An 18003-nucleotide genomic window follows, 5' to 3' on the forward strand; every position below is an offset into this window, starting at 1 on the left:
AGTATTTGGTGAGTAAACTAGACTATACCAGAATATATACTAGAATCCTCCCCCCCCCCTTTTTCCCCATTTCCGCGCTGATTCAGCGCGTAATTTCCGCTTGTATTACGCTTGTATTCCGCGCTGAATATGCGCGTATTCCGCGCTGGAACAGAAAATTAGAGCCCCATTGGTTTGTATAGGCTTCTGCTAGCGGAAGAATGAACATGTTCATTCTTCTGGCGGAAAGCGGATTAGTTCAGTGCGGAAATTCCACTGTGTGAACTGCAGAGCAGAATTTCCATTCAACACAATGGAAATTAGCTCTGCACCTATTTTAACGGCTGAAATTTCAGCGCTGATTCAGCGCAGAAATTCAGCTGCTTTTGCTCAGTGGGAACAAGCCCTAAATGGACCCTAAGTGTCAGTTGCTGATAGCAACCAGCGCCTGCTTTGACAGGCATTTCAAGTCCATGTTTTACACGGATGGTGTAAATACAGCCTTAGGGTGGGTTCACACTACGGAATTCTCGGAATTGACATGTCACTTCTTTCAGTGGATAGCGGAATACGCTGGCCCATAGATTGGTGTCTATGGAGCCGGCGGAAAGGCGCGCGGCCGTGCGCGCGGACAGCCGACGGAATTCCACAGAGTTTATCCGTGGGAATTCCGTAGTGTGAACCCACCCTTAGGGGTGAGGAACCGTCAACTCTCTAGCTATTGCAAAACTACAATCCTTATGATACCTGGACAGCCAAAGAATGATAGTTTTGTAGACTTCCGACAGCTGGAGGGCCAAAGGTTCCCCATCCCTGACGTACATCATGTGTGGAGCAGTGGTTACAGCAGTGTTCTTAAGCCTGTGTGTCTTCTCTGTTCCGATCACTTAAAGAGGATGTACCACCAACGGATCGAGCAACGCTGTCACGGGGAAGCCGGTGCCGCGGTCCGGTCACGGCAGCCACCGCTACGCCACTGTAGGGGCACAGAGGGTGCAGTTGCATCCAGGCTCAGGAGAGGTTAAAGGGGTTGTTCACCGAAAATATTTTTCTTTCCAATCAACTGGTGTCAGAAAGTTATATAGATTTGTAATTTAATTCTATTGAAAAATCTCAAGTTGCCCCATACTTATCAGCTGCTGTATGTCCTGCAGGAAATGTTTTAGCTCTCCCTTCTTTACGCCATGTTGGGTTCCCCCCCGGAACAGCCGCCCCCTCCATTCCTCGCTGCTTGGGAGCATGACTTGAATGTCTCATTCACGGGTCCCCAATTGGACCGAATATATACCTGTACTCACACTTCCTCCATCTCCTCCCGCTTACAGGAGGCGGGCTATGAGATTCTCTCGAGATGGTACCGGGTTCCGGTCCGCCTCCATAGAATTTTTCCTGAAGTATCTCCCCTGTGCTGGAGGAACTGTGGTGAGGAAGGGACCCTTCTCCATACCTTTTGGAGTTGCCCCAAACTGGTCCCCTTTTGGAGAGAGGTTTGGCGTATTGCCTCCACCTTTACAGACTCTCCTCTTCCTTTTTCTCCGTCGCTTTTCCTCCTGCACATGTCGGACATCCCGCTAAGAGGCTACTGCCGCTCTCTCATCCGTCACTTGGTCAATGCTGCCAGGGCCTGTTTACCTGCCCTTTGGAGGAGTCCAACTCCCCCCTCAATCTCTATGTGGTTGCGAAAAGTGGAAGACCTTAAATACATGGAGGACCTTACCGCGCAACTACATGACCAGAATTCTTGGTTCTTTCACACCTGGTACTATTGGGAACAGTTTGCTGAATCTGATGAATATAAGACTCTCATATCTCAGTGAGGCGTTTCCTCTCTCTTCCACTACCTCTGTGTGTTCCTTTCGTATCTTGGTTTAAGTGTAGGTTGTCATTGTCCTCTCCCCTTGTGTGTTCCTCAGTGTTGTAGTCTCTCGTCTTTGTCTTCCTCCCCCCCCCGCCCCAAGATGTTGCCGCTTCTTCTTCTTTCCCTTTCCTAAGTGTCAGCTCTTCTCTCTTGCTGCGTGATGAGATGTGTCTCATTTTTAGGGATGGTCTCCCCGCTACGGGAGTTGTTTTGAAAACTGTGGTTGGTAATGTTGAGCCGTGTTGGCTCTTTGATTCTGTCCCTTTCTTGTTTGTGCACCCAAGGGTGCTTTGTCCCTGTTTTGAGGTATCTACAACTAATGTTATATGTACCTCTTTTAAAAATTTTTTTGAAAATGAATAAAATTTAGAATTCCAAAAAAAAAATAAATAAATAAATAAAAGTAAATTCCAAATCTATATAGATTTCCGACACTAGTTGATGAAAGAAAAACGTTTTAATCGGTGTACCCTTTTAATATGTATGGAATAATTTGTCTCTAGCACTATCTGTATTTAACATGGAGTTGTGTCGGCAGTCACATCAGTACTACTACGGATCTGGATGAAGCCAGACAGGGTACAGATTTTAGATATGGACCCTGAAGCTTCACGTCCAGCCTCTGGCTATATGAATTGGGGTTTTTTTTGCAGTCTGTTCATTTTGGTCAGTAAATGGAAAATTTATTTTTGACAATTTCCCTCCAGCCACAACAAGAGGAAGATGTGCCGTGCACTTCACAGGTGGAGGGGTAATCCTCTACAACAGGGGTAGGGAACCTTGGCTCTCCAGCTGTTGCAAAGCTACAACTCTTATCATGCCTAGACAGCCAAAGCTTGCTTTGGCTGTCTAGGCATGATGGGAGTTGTAGTTTTGCAACAGCTGGAAAGCCAATGTTCCCTACCCCTGCTCCAAGGGCATATGTGCTTGTCTTCGGAGTCAATTAACCTGGCTGCTGTGGGTTTCAGAGATGGACAGGATGCCCTTTCCTAAAATCCCCTTCACTACAATGTCAGCTGCGGCGACTGCAGTAACTGGTGACAATGATGTAATGACAGCGGGTGTGAATATTTCTGTATAGCAGCTGTCACCACCAGATATCTCTGCTCACAGCTTAATCTGATCTATTGCTTTAGTCTCCTGCTGATTCTCAAAAAAGTAAAGCATGAGTATGCAAGATGCTTCCACAAGGGGGCGCTGCTGTAGTATAAACCCTACAATGCTGTAAATCACTGATACACTGATCTCATATTGCTACCCTTACCATTATTTCCAACAAAGTATTCTCCACTTATGGTACGTTTACACAGACAGATTTATCTGACAGATCTTTGAAGCCAAAACCAGGAGCAGACTATAAACAGGGAACAGGTCATAAAGGAAAGACTGGGATCTATCCTCTTTTTAAATCCATTCCTGGCTTTGGCTTCCAAAATCTGTCAGATAAATCTTTCTGTGTAAATGCACCCAATGCTACGTTTACACGGAACGATTATCGGGCGAATTTTCGCGATAACGATCGAATTCGAACGATAATCGTACGTGTAAATGCAGCGAACGATCGATAAATCGTTCATTTTGATCTTTTAACATGTTCTTAAATCGTCGTTCGTCGTTCGCCGATCGTTCCGTGTAAACAGTCGTTCACTGATTTTACCTATGTGTGAGATAGGCTTAAGCGATCGCAAAACGATCGCAAAATGATTTTTCCGTACGATATATCGTTCCATCTAAACGCTGATCGTTATAAAAAAAAAATCGTTACTTCGAAATCGTTAATCGTACGATCGGGCCAATAATCACCCCGTGTAAACGTAGCATTAGAGACTGGTTTTTCCAGGAATAGCATATTAATAGACTCCAGGTGCTGTATAAAAATAAAAAAAGCAGCTGCAGGGGAGGTGAATATGGCTGATTCCTGGGGAGCAGAATATGGCTGAATCCTACTGCTTCCAGATACTGACTTCCGCTCTTCACATGTCTGTGCGGCAACATTGTGCAGCTATAGGACATTGTGTGTGGGCATGGTTTCACCCACAAGCAATGATCGGGACTTACCCCTGCCCCCTCATGTCTTGGTAGGTGTAGACACATTGTCCTGTCCTATTAAGATGAATGGAAAACACTACTGGGCATGCTCTGTGACCTTTGATGAGGTCATTCCAACGTAAGGGGGAAGCAACGTTCTTGCACTCTTGTTGTCCACCAATTCAGCGGCGAAGGTGGTTGTTGTATATGGAGCTGAGCCTGCTTTATACGCTGCAGGTGCTGGCTGCTCTTAAATGCTACAGTCAGTGGCCACTCTGGCATTTAGGAGGTTGTCTATTAGTGACATGCACTGTCTGCCCCCCTGTAAGTTATTTTCGGGGTGCAGATCAGTTACTCTAGCAAAGACCATCAAAAGGCCTACATGACCATGGTGTAAAATCCACTATTACAGCCTGCGATAAGCGGGCTGTACTAATAGATGACCGATTTAAAGAGGTATCCCAATCTCGACAAGTTGTGGCCTATCCACAGGATCGGGCATAACTAAAGATCCCCTTAGTTCTAGAGTACTATTACAAGGGCCCGTGGGGGCCCGATCATAACTTAAAGGAGCACCGATCTGCTAGATCAGCGCTCGTTTACTGGGCTTATTAGACAGCCCTATAATAGTTTAACAAGGGCTGCACGGACATCGTTATGGATGCCCTTGCTTAAGCAGTATACATTACCCATCCATGCTCCAGGGCTCCTCTTGCGGTCTGCTTCTTCCTGGGTCCCGCAGCAGCTTTAGAGCGGCCTGTTAGCCGATGATTGTTGTCTCTATTACACAGAGTGATAATCGGACGAATCGGGACGATTATAGCTCCATGTAATAGGGCCCTTACACCTTAGATGTTGGCTGAACCCGCAGCAGTTTGGCCACTGGTATAAGGTATATGGGGCCATCTAGAACAACCACTGACAGATGATGTTGGTGGTGATAGGGGTCTGGGGTGATGAAACATTACCACCTGAGCCCTTTGTTCACAGAGAGATAAGCCGCCCCCACTCCCCATAGAGAACACAAGGATGCTCAGCTGTGCCGAACGTTGCTGTGTATGGAGATATAACTGATGGCTGGACAATCCCACCACAATAAGGTACAAAGTATATGGGACCATCTAGAAAACAGATGATGTTGGTGTCGATAGGGGTCGACCGTGATGGAAAATCACCACCCCACCCCTTTGTTCACGGAGAGATAAGCCACCCACTCTCTCCATAGCAAACATAGGAATGCTCGGTCGTGCCGACAATGCTGTGTATGGGAGGGCAAGCGGGAGATATAACTGATGGCCTGATGATCCTGCCACGATAATGTACAAGGTACATGGGACCATCTAGAAAAGCCACCGACAGATGATGTCTGTGGTAATAGGGGTCGGCCTTGATAAAAAAATCATCACCTGACCCCTTTGTTCAGAAAGAGATAAGCCGCAGTTGCCCATGGCAACTAATCAGTCACATGATGAAAGAATCACATGACGAGCACCTATACTAATACACACTGAAATAAGCCACTATGATATATGGGGTCAAACTAAGGGGGCTAATAAAAAATACAATAAAAAATATTAAGAATCCATGGGGAAAAATATATAGCTTTAGAAAAGTGAGGAAAACCTGAAGGGTTAATGTGTCGGGCACAGGAAATGCCATGAGGGCTGCTCTGTGCCAGGGATGTATGATATAACTATGTACAGTCACTGGGAAGAAGTAGGTGAAAGGTAACACAGTCTCTATAAGGCTGCAGAGCTGAACTCTCCGCCGTGGTGCATACTGGGAACAGACGCGTCCCCGGAGTGGGCGTAGCTTATCGTTAATTGACAGTCTCTCCCGCCTACTACTGTTTCAAGTTCTTTAGTTCCTCCCCGAGCGGGCGTGGCTGAGTTTGATTGACATGTTGTTGTGATCAGAAACCGGTTTGGCCCAGCACGGAGCTGCTGGAGTGCGGGATGTGGCCCCTAAGATGCCGCGTCCGGGGACCCCAGGCGGGAAGGGGTCGCAGGTGAGACGCGGAGATATCGCATGTGTGTGTATGGAGTGCTGTCAGCCCTGCTGTGTGCAGGTCATGTATGATCTCTGCTGGCCACATGGGCTGACAGCATCCTGTCCATAGCCTGAGCTGGATGTGTTGTGTAATGGGGAGCTGCATGCTGGGAGTTGTAGTATAGTATACATATATATACATTGTATTGCATGTTCCCATTGTATGGTGTCAGTAGATACTGCTTATAGGATTATGTTTCTGACCACTTTAAAGTGTTGTTAGACCAGGGGTAGGGAACCTTCCGCCCTCCAGTTGTAGCAAAACTACAACTCCCATCATGCCTGGACAGCCAAAGCGTTAGCTTTGGCTGTCCAGGCATGATGGGAGTTGTAGTTTTGCAACAGCTATAGAGCCAAGGCTCCCTCCCCCTGTGTTAGACGGTATTCCTCAGGTACTGTGCATATATATTACCTTCTCTCTATACACGTGCATGCTCCGCTCGGCTCAGCGTCCATGTGTCCCCATTGGGGAGAGGGAATAAGTCTGTTTTCAGACATTTCTGGAGGCCGCTTATCTCCCCAGATAACGAAAGTTGCTGACCAGTAGTCAGTGGTTCTCCAGCTGTTGGAAAACTACAACTCCCAGCATGCCCTGACAGCCTTCACCAAAACCTGCTGAGTGTCTTAGGGCGCTATTCCACCGGACGATTATCGTTCAGATTATCGTTAAATCGTTCGAATCTAAACGATAATCGTTCGGTTGAAATGCAGTTAACGATTAACGACCGAACCAGAAATCGTTGATCGCTTTATAAGACCTGGACCTATTTTTGTCGTTGCTCGTTCACAAATCGCTCGCATTGATTAAGACATCGTTCGGTCGATGCGAACGCAATAGCGAAGAAAAAATGATCGCAAATACGATCATAAGTAACAATGTATCGTTACATGGAAATGAATGAACGTTTAGCAATAGCGGTCGTTTGAGATCGTTAATCGTTAACGATTATGTGAAAAATAATCGTCCGGTGGAATAGGGCCCTAATGCATTGTTCCCCAGCCTGTCAAACTACAACTCTCAACATATCCTGACCGGCTGTGGTTGGTCTCCAAAACTACAACTCCCAGAATGTAGTTTTGCACCAGCTGGAGAGCCAAGGTTCCCTACTCCTGCTTTAGCTGAACCCACTCAGCATCCAAGGCAATGTTTCTCATCTTGCTGTTGCAGAACTACAACTCCCAGCATGCACTTGCAGCCTTCTCATCAGGACATGATGAGAGTTGTAGTTTTACAACAGCTGGAGAGCCAAGGTTCCCTACCCCTGCTTTAGCTGAATCCACTCAGTACCAAGACGATGTCTCCCAACTTGATGTTGCAGAACTACAACTCCCAGCATGCACGGGCAGCTTTCTCATCAGGACATACTGGGAGTTTTGCAACAGCAGGAGAGCCACATGATAGAGAACACTGCATTACATGGTTGGCAGGCTAAGCTGCAGGGGCATGCTAGGGGTTGTAGTTTTGCAATAAGTTGGGGAACACTGCATTGGATGTTTAGCTTAGCTGGGAGTTGTAGTCGTTAAGCTGCTAAAGAGCTACAGATTAAGAAACACTTCATTGGCCTAAGAGCATTCTGGGAATTGTAGTTTTGCAGCTGGTTGGGAAATATTTAATCAGTTCTAGCCACCATGACCACCTTAAAACTACCAGCGTGCATGCTGAGAGTTGTAGTTGCGCATTGGCTTTATATAATTATTACTCACATCTTATATAAGGGGTAGTGAACCCTGGCTCACAGCTGTTGCAGAACTACAACTCCCATTATGCCTTGACAGCTTTAGCTTTGGCTGTCCAGGCATGATGGGAGTTGTAGTTTTGCAACAGCTGAGAGCCAGGGTTCCCTACCCCTGTCCTATATAATATGTGTATAAAATTGCAGTAATGGCGCCCGCCCGCACACGTATGTCTTTATGTAACGTGTTTATGTAGCGATTAATCTGCATGGATGATCCTGTGTTTCCCACAGTCACTGTGAAGATGCTGCTTATCATTTATCCTCCTGCAGGGGGAGCCTGTGAGCCGGCCACCAGGCACCAGGTAAGTGCTATGTATGCTGTGTTGTTATCAAGGCGCTGTAGTGGTGGTCACGCCTGCCTCGGGGTGTGAGCTGATAAGGGGGGGGGAGGGGGCGGCAGGCTGTGAACGCTGGCTGTATCGTGTAGCCTTCATGTCTCCTTCTTGTACTCTCTCTCCTGTTTTTTCTTTATTCCCCCAACTTTTTTCTCTTTTTATGATCTCCAGATTCCCCCTGAAGTATAACTCATGGCAGGGATGGCAGTGCAGGACGCCGGCGCCCCCCGATGTGGGATCACCCCACTGCAGCAAATCATGGCCTCAGGGACTGGCGCCCTACTCACCTCACTCTTTGGTATGGTCTGGTTGTGATGTAGCAGTGCTGGGGGAGTTGAAGGGATTTGTCGTTGCCCGTGTCTCACCCGCTTTCTCCTGGTTCTCCGCAGTGACGCCCCTCGACGTTGTAAAGATCCGGCTGCAGTCACAGAAGAAACCATTCTCCAAAGGTAGTGTCCCCCGTTATTCTGAACTGGGTGGTCCTACACGCCGCACAGCCTTCTAATGTCTACTTAATTTTTCTGCAGCTTCGTCCCCCCCTTATCCAGACTAATAGAAAGCAATAGTAACTATAACAAATGACATATAGGTCATCACTGCTTTCTATTGGGCATGCACTGGGATATACTACTATGTCTGGCAGAGGAAAGCCAAGGCAGCCGACTACCATTACATAATGATAATGATGGAGACCTAACGAGAGACTATGGGAGTTGTGGAAGTAAATCGGGACCCCCATAACATAGGGTGGGTCTTCCCTAAATACTTAGTGTCAAAACCCTCATACAAGTTAAATGGCAAAGCTTGCCAGGGCTGCTAGGGCACACTACATGCAGTAAGGCGGCTGTCTACTAACTGCATAGGAATCTTATACAGGGAGTTTTAGGGTTTAGTAGCATTGCATGTACTTAAAGGGGTTATCCAGCGCTACAAAAACATGGCCACTTTTCCCCCTACTGTTGTCTCCAGTTCAGGTGCAGTTTGCAATTAAGCTCCATTTACTTCAATGGAACTGAGTTTCAAAACCCCACCCAAACTGGAGACAACAGTAGGGGGAAAGTGGCCATGTTTTTGTAGTGCTGGATAACTCCTTTAACAAATCAATGGGGTTTCTTAAAGGGGTACTCCTGTGTTTTTTTTTTTGTTTTTTTTTTCTTTCAAATCAACTGGTGTCATAAAGTTAAATAGATTTGTAATTTACGTCTATTTAAAAATCTCTAGTCTTCTCACACTTATCAGCTGTTGTATGTCCTGCAGGAAGTGGTGCATTCTTTCCAGCCTGACACAGTGCTCTTTGCTGCCACCTCTGTCCATGTCAGGAACTATGTCTAGAGCGGTAAATGTTTTCTATGGGGATTTACTACTGCTCTTTACAGTTCCTGTCAGGGACAGAGGTGGAAACAGGGAGCACTGTTTTAGACTGGAAAGAATACACTACTTCCTGCAGGACATAAAGCAGCTGATAAGTACTGGAAGACTTGATATTTTTTAATACAAGTCATTTACAAGTCTGTATAACTTTCTGGTACCAGTGGATCTGGGGGAAAAAAAAATCTTTGCTGGAGATCCCCTTTAAGGGTGAATAATCCCCTTCACTACTAATCTGTAGCTGTACCGCAGCTCTGTAACCTTCTTCTATCTCGCTGTATTAACACCTTGCGCCGTCCTGCACCTTCAGCTTCCTCGGTCACAGCTATTACTGCTCTCTGTCAGCACCATGTATGTATCTGTATGTATTTGTAGCTGCAGAATACAAATCACATACGCCGTTGTGTCATGACTCCTCATTTGTTCCTCTTGTGTTGCAGTAATATCTGTAAAGTCTCTACCCCGGGCACCCCCCTTGCGCCATCCCACATGTGAGTACACAAAGCTTTGCCCCCCTAGCTCTGGGTAAAGTGTACATTTTCCAGTTGCTCTTTGACCATAGATAAGTGGTGTTCTGCATGTCAGTGCCCTCCGTGTGTTCTAGAAGTCTCGTCCGGTCTGGTCACATAGAGACTTTGGGGGAGATTTATCAAACTGGTGTAAAGTAAAATTGGGGCAGTTGCCACTAGCAACCAATCAGATTCCACCTTTCATTTTTCAAAGAGTCTGTGAGGAATATAAGGCGGAATCTGATTGGTTGCTAGGGGCAACTGAGCCAGTTTCACTTTACACCATGTTTGATAAATCTTCCCCTTTGTATGTATTTCCCACAGATCCTGCTACTGCTCTGTACATGGCGGGGCATTGGGATGGAGATTTAGTCTACTCTGGGTTTTCCCTATGGATTTGGGTTGTGCCCATATGGCTGATTGGTGTTAATCCAACCTCCCCCCCCCCCCCCCCCCTAAATTTGCAGTCCCTGTGATCAAGATATGGGGACTGATAACGGCCATATTTATTAACCCCTATAAGTAGTTATTGACTGCACAGAGCATGATGGGTAACCCTGCCATGTGCCCGCTTACGGCTCTGCTCATCTCTGCCACTAAACTGCTTATAAGCGCCAGCCTTTTACTAACATAGTCTTCTCTCAGTATATACCATGCTATGTTCTCTTCTCTCTGTCTTCCTCTAATTTCACCCTCTCACCCGGCTTCTCTTTATTCCGCCTAGGGCGCTGCTTCCTGTACTGTAATGGTCTGATGGATCATCTCTTTGTGTGCCAGCATGCTACAGCCTGTAGTACCTGGTACCGAGCGCCCACCCACTTCCATGGCACACTGGTAAGTGTCAGCATGGGGTACGGCTATGCTATTGTGGAGTAGGAGCAATAGACATTAGTCGTGATGAGCCATAGGAGCTAATACCACTGCATCAAATTCAAAAAATCGCTGCCCGACACCCATGTTCTCTGAGAGATAAGCCGCAGCCAGAGCAGTTTGGCTGCTGTTTAACCCTCATATAGAGAACGTAGGAACACTCAGCCTTGTTGAATGTTCCTGTGTATAGAGAGGACAGGAGATCTTTTGACCTTTTAACTGTCAGTTATTGAAGGTGTATGGGGACCTTTTGTCTATCCAATGCCTGTCTGGTATCCCTGCATATAGGCTGGAGTGATAGTTATGGGGGATCAGCTCCTGTTTATACACTGCAGTGATAGTTATGGGGGATCAGCTCCTGTTTATACACTGCAGTGATAGTTATCTCCCTCTCTGCTGCAGGATGCCTTTGTGAAGATAACACGCCATGAGGGTCTAACATCACTATGGAGCGGCCTCCCCCCTACCTTGTAAGTACAGGACTGTAAAGGAATGCTGTGGGCCCATCCTATACATCATGTTTACTAATCAAATCAAAGAACGCAGCCTTAAAGGGGTATCTGGTGAATCGTACATTATTTATTAAAGTTATGGTAATTAGTAATATAACTTTAAGGGTAAATTTTTATTATGTTTTGACACATAAAGTGGCAGCAGCTGTAAGAAGTGACACAGTCCCTCTGCTGGCTGTGTCAGGAACTGCAGGGCTGCTCCAACCCTGGCACAGTCACATCTTTTCCTTTTGGATCTGGATGCAGAACCAAAATTGATGCATACATACCATACCATATGACCTGATAACAACCAATCAGATAGCAGAATTTTCATCCCAGTAAATATTTTCCCTATAGAACTATTCATAAAGTGGATGGGCATGGAATCATGGACATTCATTGTGCAGACTTTATACAGCCATTTACTTAGGGCGAGGAATTATCTCCTGTTTAGTCTCATTGATTCCACTTCTAATATTGATCCATTTTGTTAATATTTTGCAAATTGAAATATTGCGAGCGGTGTCATTTATCAAAGTGCAATGCTTATAACTGTTTGTCTAGATAAGCGGTAACCATTATGGATACTTATATTCCCATTCATGTGTCCTTAAAGATATTGCATTGCGTGTAAACGGTGTATGTCAGGTCTGGGTCTGCGGCTTGTTATCTGGCTTCAATTGTTATCGTTGGCAACAAGCAATGAGGCTGTGTCCCCCGTGGACCATATGTACAGTGTTTTTCTGCAGCGGTATCATGGCAGTAATTTATCCCCAGGTGACTCTCTCTCTGTCTCCCCCTGCAGGGTGATGGCGGTGCCTGCAACCATTATCTATTTCACCTGTTATGACCAACTAAGGGATTTTCTCTGTTACAACATGGGATACAGCGGCAGTCACATCCCTCTTGTTGCTGGAGCACTCGCCCGCTGTGAGTCAGATGTCTTCATGTATATTTCCTGTATCTCATCAGGATGTTTCATATAATAACTTCTTGTATCTCTTCTGTGTCAGTGGGGGCAGTCACCGTCATCAGTCCTCTGGAGCTGATCCGTACAAAACTGCAATCCCGACAGCTTTCTTATATAGAGCTAGGAGCCTGTCTGCGGTCTGCTGTCTCCCAGGGAGGATGGCTGTCGCTGTGGAAGGGATGGGGACCCACAGTGCTGAGAGACGTCCCATTCTCAGGTATATAACCTCCCCTATATCTCCCATTGCTCCATATACCCTCCCCTATATCTCCTTCTATTACTCCATATAACCTCTCCTATATCTCCTCCTATTACTCCATATAACCTCTCCTATATCTCCTCCTATTACTCCATATAACCTCCCCTATATCTCCTCCTATTACTCCATATATCCTCGCTATATCTCCTCCTATTACTCCATATACCCTCCCCTATATCTCCCATTGCTCCATATACCCTCCCCTATATCTCCTTTTATTACTCAATCTACCCTTCCCTATATCTCCTCCTATTACTCCATATAACCTCCCTATATCTCCTCCTATTACTCCATATACCCTTCCCTATATCTCCTCTTATTACCCCATATACCCTCCCTCTATCTCTTCCTATTACTCCATATATCCTCGCTATATCTCCTCCTATTACTCCATATACCCCTCCCCTATATCTCCTTTTATTACTCCATCTACCCTCCCCTATATCTCCTCCTATTACTCCATATAACCTCCCCTATATCTCCTCCTATTACTCCATATATCCTCCCTATATCTCCTCCTATTACTCCATATAACCTCCCTATATCTCCCCCTATTACTCCTTATAACCTCCCCTATATCTCCTCCTATTACTCCATATAACCTCCCCATATCTCCTCCTATTACTCCATATATCCTCCCTATATCTCCTCCTATTACTCCATATAACCTTCCCCTATATCTCCTATTACTCCATATAACCTCCCTATATCTCCTCTTATTACTCCATATACCCTCCCCTATATCTCCTCCTATTACTCTATATACCCTCTCTATATCTCCTCCTATTACTCCATATAACCTCCCCTATATCTCCTCCTATTACTCCCTATGCTCATATATCGCCCTCTTGTGTATTGTCCCTGTAGCTCTCTATTGGTTTAACTATGAGCTTGTGAAGAGGAAGCTCAGTGACACTTGGGGAACATCAGAGACCCAGTTTCTCATCAGCTTCACATCGGGGGCCGTGTCTGGAGCGGTAAGCTCTTTGCTGTAATCTTTTTGCTGTAATCTTGTACCCTGATATGTATGGCCTTATCATTATACCCACATGTCCGCTTGCCTTTGTGTTTCTGTGCTGTCCTTCCTTTCTTACACCAGTCCACTTATACAATCCCTTCCTTTCTCAGGTGGCTGCCATCCTTACTTTGCCTTTTGATGTAGTGAAGACTCACAGACAGATTGAACTTGGAGACTTGGAAATGGGTAAGGGGCATGGGGTAGATGTATATTATGTATACAGTCCTTGGCTATGGCATTACAGCTGTCACTATACCAAGGTTTCCTGTTGTGATATATGATCCAGTCTAGTATAAGTAGGTAGATTGGTTATGTGGAGCTGGGTTAAAATCCTGAAAATCTGTTCATAAAATTGGCTTAATTCAAAAGATGTCTAACCTTAGCTTCCCCCTCTCCTTAGTATCATCGAGGAGACAGAAATCTTCCACCTGGGGCGCCATGCGCACCATCCGAGCTGAGTCTGGGACTCGTGGACTTTTTGCAGGTAACCCACCACATCCCACTGAGCCCACTTAGGTGGTCTTTTCATTCCATCCCCTCTTTACCTTCTTCACTCTCTCTTCCTTCCACAGGGTTCATGCCCCGAGTCATCAAGGTGGCCCCGGCCTGCGCCATAATGATCAGCTCTTACGAATTCGGGAAGAATTTTTTCCAAAAGAGGAACCAGGAAATGCTTCAGAGCTTGTAAACTTTTTAAGAAGAATCAACCAAACAAATTCTAGCTCTTAAGGAATACATGGCGGACTGTGATTTTTTTTCGGACCACAAACTTAACTCGGGGCCAAGAGTAATTATTCCTCTTAGTAAGCACTTAAAGTAGGGTAGTCGTAATGGGACAACCTGCCATGGTCCAGTCTATATCCGACCACTAGACTATGTCTCACGTATCCTATATGTTCACTGGTTTGGGGTGGGCAATAGCTCTGGTGGGTCTCATGCCCTAACCACATAGATGTCCCGGTATTGATCTACTGGATCGGTCCACCTCTAAATGCCATTCTTGATAATCCAATTGGATTCCGTGACACCTTCCTAAATTCTGATATTGTATATAGCTTATGGCAGATATAACAATGCAGATCTCAGCCTTCCAATGAACTTTTTGGTAATGGGAATTTCCATTGTGAAACTAATTCCTAGTCTCGCCATCATGACTGTCGGGGTCCAGGATAGATTTCCCAGCAAATGGGTCATGTAATGCAAAACCAAAGATCATACCGGACCCGAAGGCTTGGATACCTTAGCTTGCCCTTTGTGGAGGATCAAGCGTAGAACTTCAAGCCATTTATCTAGTCTGAATCTGGGGCCTGCAATCTATAAGTAAGAATCAGGTGGATGATGGATAAGCCAGACGTTGAGTTGCTATAGAACAATGGACGCAGTGACTATGGAGAGCGGGGGCTGAAAGCAGAGACTTTGGACTGGATATAAGGAGACTTGAAATCAGAGACTGAAACCTTGGACTCCATATTGAATAGCTCTATTTGAAACCCTTCTAAGTCTTCACTCTTTTCTCCTCCCTATGAAACTTCTGTCCAGTTGTGGATGGCGCAGGAGCGACATGTTTGTGGAGTTGTCCCTATGAAGTGCCTCTAAATGTTCCTCATCCGCTGCTGCCCAAGCGTGAAAGTAGCAACCCAAGAGAAGGGCCTTACCCAGCCCCCTTCTCCTCTTTCCTGTCATTGTTTGTCTTTTTTGAGTTTTTATTTAGTTTTTTTTTGTACTGTACTGGTGCAGTCTTCATGGAGAGAGTTGTATTGTTTTCTATGAGCCGCTAACGTTGCAGTCTCTTTTGTGACCACCAGAGATGAGCGCTGTCAGAGTCCAATCATTCGGCATTTGATTACCAGTTGCTGAAGAAGTTGGATGCAGCCCTAGGGAGTCCTAAAAAACATGGATAGGGTCTATGGTTGTATCTATGTTTTCCAAGCAGCCTTAGGATCTTAGTCGCGCTCATCTCTAGTGACCACCGTTTTAAACCTAGGATGGTCTTTGGTTGTTTGTTGCCTATAAGAAAGGGCTATTGAGACAAGGTCAAACTCTGGCTGCTTGCTGACTGAATTGGTGGCCCATACTGGACTCTAGAAATCTGTCACGCATAGATAATTCACCGTAAGGCTGGTCACATCTGAGCCACCATGAAAAAATGTGATGACTGTGACATAGCCTGAAAAAGGTCTAGGTGTCTATTGAGAGAGGCTAAATCCAACATGAAAGGTTTTTTTTTTTTTTTTTTTTGGTTTTTTTTTTGAAGGGGGTCTTCTAGCAGAATGTTCACATTTCTTTAGTAAAGTTACATAACTTTGTAATACAACTTTATTAAAAGAAATGTTTACTTTTTTTTAATATAAATAGAGTGACAGCAGTAAGGAGCAACAGGGGCTCTCTACTGCCACTAATAACTGTGTTGGGAACTGCAGGGCTGCTCAAGCATGCAGCACTAGTGATACTGAGTTCCTTTTGAGGGTTAAGTCGCTAATGCTGCTGCAGCTCTAGTGATGCATAACTGCCAAGACCGGGGCTCAAGCAGCCCTGCTGTTCCTGACATAGCTGTTATGGGGTCATGTCACACCTTACTGCTGCCACTTAATGTAAAAACTTTAATAAATTTATATAGTTTTTCTAAAGAAATGTTTTTTTGTTTTTATTTGTTTTGTTTTTTTACAGAATACCCTTTAAAATTGTTACCTAGCCTAATGTACAACTGATGCATTTTAGGCATCTTACTTGTCTTTGACCATGGATCCATCCTTTCTTAAATGGATTATTCAGGATTAGAAAAATCTTTCTTTCTGATTTTAATAGAACTGAACTGCAAGACCCACACCCAAACTGAGGAGAAGAGTTGCGCTGTTTCTAGAAGAAAGCGGACATGTTTTTCTTTCTGTCTGTACAGCCCCTTTAAATGCACTCAAAGTGTTTAGATCAAGCATAGGCCCTCTGCATAGATTGGGTTAAACCCATTACATGTACTCCTTTTTTTTTTTTTTTTTTATCATATCTGTCTTTTTTATATATGTATATAGTCTATAGAATAATAATTATGGGGCTGTTTTTCTTTCAGATTTGTGTTGTTCCTCAGTTACTCTGCCTGGAAATGTATGAATATGATGACAACTTCCCATTACCATTCTTCCTTGTTGCTAGGGGTGGGTCCGCACACGCTGATCATGCCCAATCACTCTCTTAGTAAAAAGGGAATTGTAATGGCCAGCTGTCAATCAAATGATGCATTTTCAGGAGGAATAATAGAGGAACAGCCCAAAATTTCAAGAAGTGCTTCACCCTTGGGCCTATGCTCTATTGGGCTCTCTTCTTCCAGAAACAGCGCCACTCTTGTCTCTCTGCTTGAGCGTGGTATTGCAGCTTACTTCTTAAGTCAATAGAGCAGGGTTGTAATACCAAACATGACCTGCAGACAGGCGTGGTGCTGTTTTTGGTAGAAAGCAGCCATGTTTTTCTAATCCTGGACAATCCCTTAGAACAGAGGAGCCAGTTAGTTTCTATAGGTGGTTCTGGAAACGAAACTGACTGCAACTTTAGATTTGATAACTAACCCTTTCACTGCCGACATTGCAGGCATATATGGCAAAGAAAGGTCTGAAACTGCTGAGCAGTCACATAAATATATATAACACGTCACTGTATGGTCGTTCCTGTGGCATGGCAAGGGATGGGTTATGACTTCAGCTAGTGATGAACATGGGGTTATATACGGCTACACCTACATATGTCACATTATGGTTGTGGCAGCTTGACAGGAGTTGTATAATAGACTCGACTGTCAGAATGCCACCACTAGTGTTTTGTTACAGATGGATGCAATTATGTCAGCTCAAATAGACAGCATCTATATATTTTATGAGGTTTTACCCTCAGTGATGTCAGTCTACCAAACCAGCAAGATGGCTGCCCCCTGCTAACTTAAAGGGGCAACTTACCGCTTTCTTCTATAAACAGCGCCACATCTGTCCAAAGGTTGTATGTAGTATTGCAATTCATCCCCATTCACTTCTATAATGATGAGCTGCATTACCAGGCATGGACAGGTGTGGCACTGTTTCTACAAGACTGCCGCCTGTTAAATCTCAGACAACCCCTTTAATGTTAACCCCATATGTCTTTTCAAGTTTTTTTTTTTTCCTATGTAAGAATAAGCTAAGGTAGAGTTTGCTCCTTTAAGACTTTCTCAATATAATCATCCGGTTGGGGGGGGGAAGAAATTTTTCTTTGTTCTGTTACTTCCTGGGCCGGCATTGCTCAGAAAGTAAATGTAGAAGGGAGGGATAAGCTATGGGTATAGCTGGTTATACAATAAGCGATAGTATTAGGGTCAGACATGCGCTTGGGTTATATAGGAGCAAATGATCTATTAGCTATAGGCAGGCATTGGTGTCATACGCTGTAGACCACTGTTATGTTCACAGGAGCTCAGACACGGGGTGCTGTGTAGTCATGGTATACACTGACAATAAACTGCATTTGATGCATGAATATCTGTGCTGTCTTTTATTACTATGTATGCAAGCA

General features: G+C 45.0%; 1 protein-coding gene across 2 annotated transcripts; it reads left to right on the forward strand.

Annotated features, from left to right (window-relative positions):
- The first annotated feature begins 5771 nt into the window (after nucleotides 1-5771).
- SLC25A39 (solute carrier family 25 member 39) lies at nucleotides 5772-17967 on the forward strand. Of its 2 annotated transcripts, XM_069953731.1 has the most exons (13): nucleotides 5772-5873; nucleotides 7882-7952; nucleotides 8157-8283; nucleotides 8375-8434; nucleotides 9794-9844; nucleotides 10587-10696; nucleotides 11135-11202; nucleotides 12032-12156; nucleotides 12240-12413; nucleotides 13323-13432; nucleotides 13584-13659; nucleotides 13874-13957; nucleotides 14046-17967. In XM_069953731.1, the coding sequence occupies exons 3-13, from the start codon at nucleotides 8178-8180 to the stop codon at nucleotides 14159-14161; spliced, it is 1080 nt and encodes a 359-aa protein (XP_069809832.1). In that variant the 5' UTR covers nucleotides 5772-5873; nucleotides 7882-7952; nucleotides 8157-8177; the 3' UTR covers nucleotides 14162-17967. The 2 variants fall into 2 exon arrangements, with proteins under 2 accessions (XP_069809832.1, XP_069809833.1); XM_069953732.1 differs by lacking the exon at nucleotides 9794-9844.
- Nucleotides 17968-18003: the final 36 nt, after the last annotated feature.

The sequence above is a fragment of the Dendropsophus ebraccatus genome, chromosome 14, assembly GCF_027789765.1.
Source record: "Dendropsophus ebraccatus isolate aDenEbr1 chromosome 14, aDenEbr1.pat, whole genome shotgun sequence".
NCBI classification, from domain to species: Eukaryota; Metazoa; Chordata; class Amphibia; order Anura; family Hylidae; genus Dendropsophus; species Dendropsophus ebraccatus.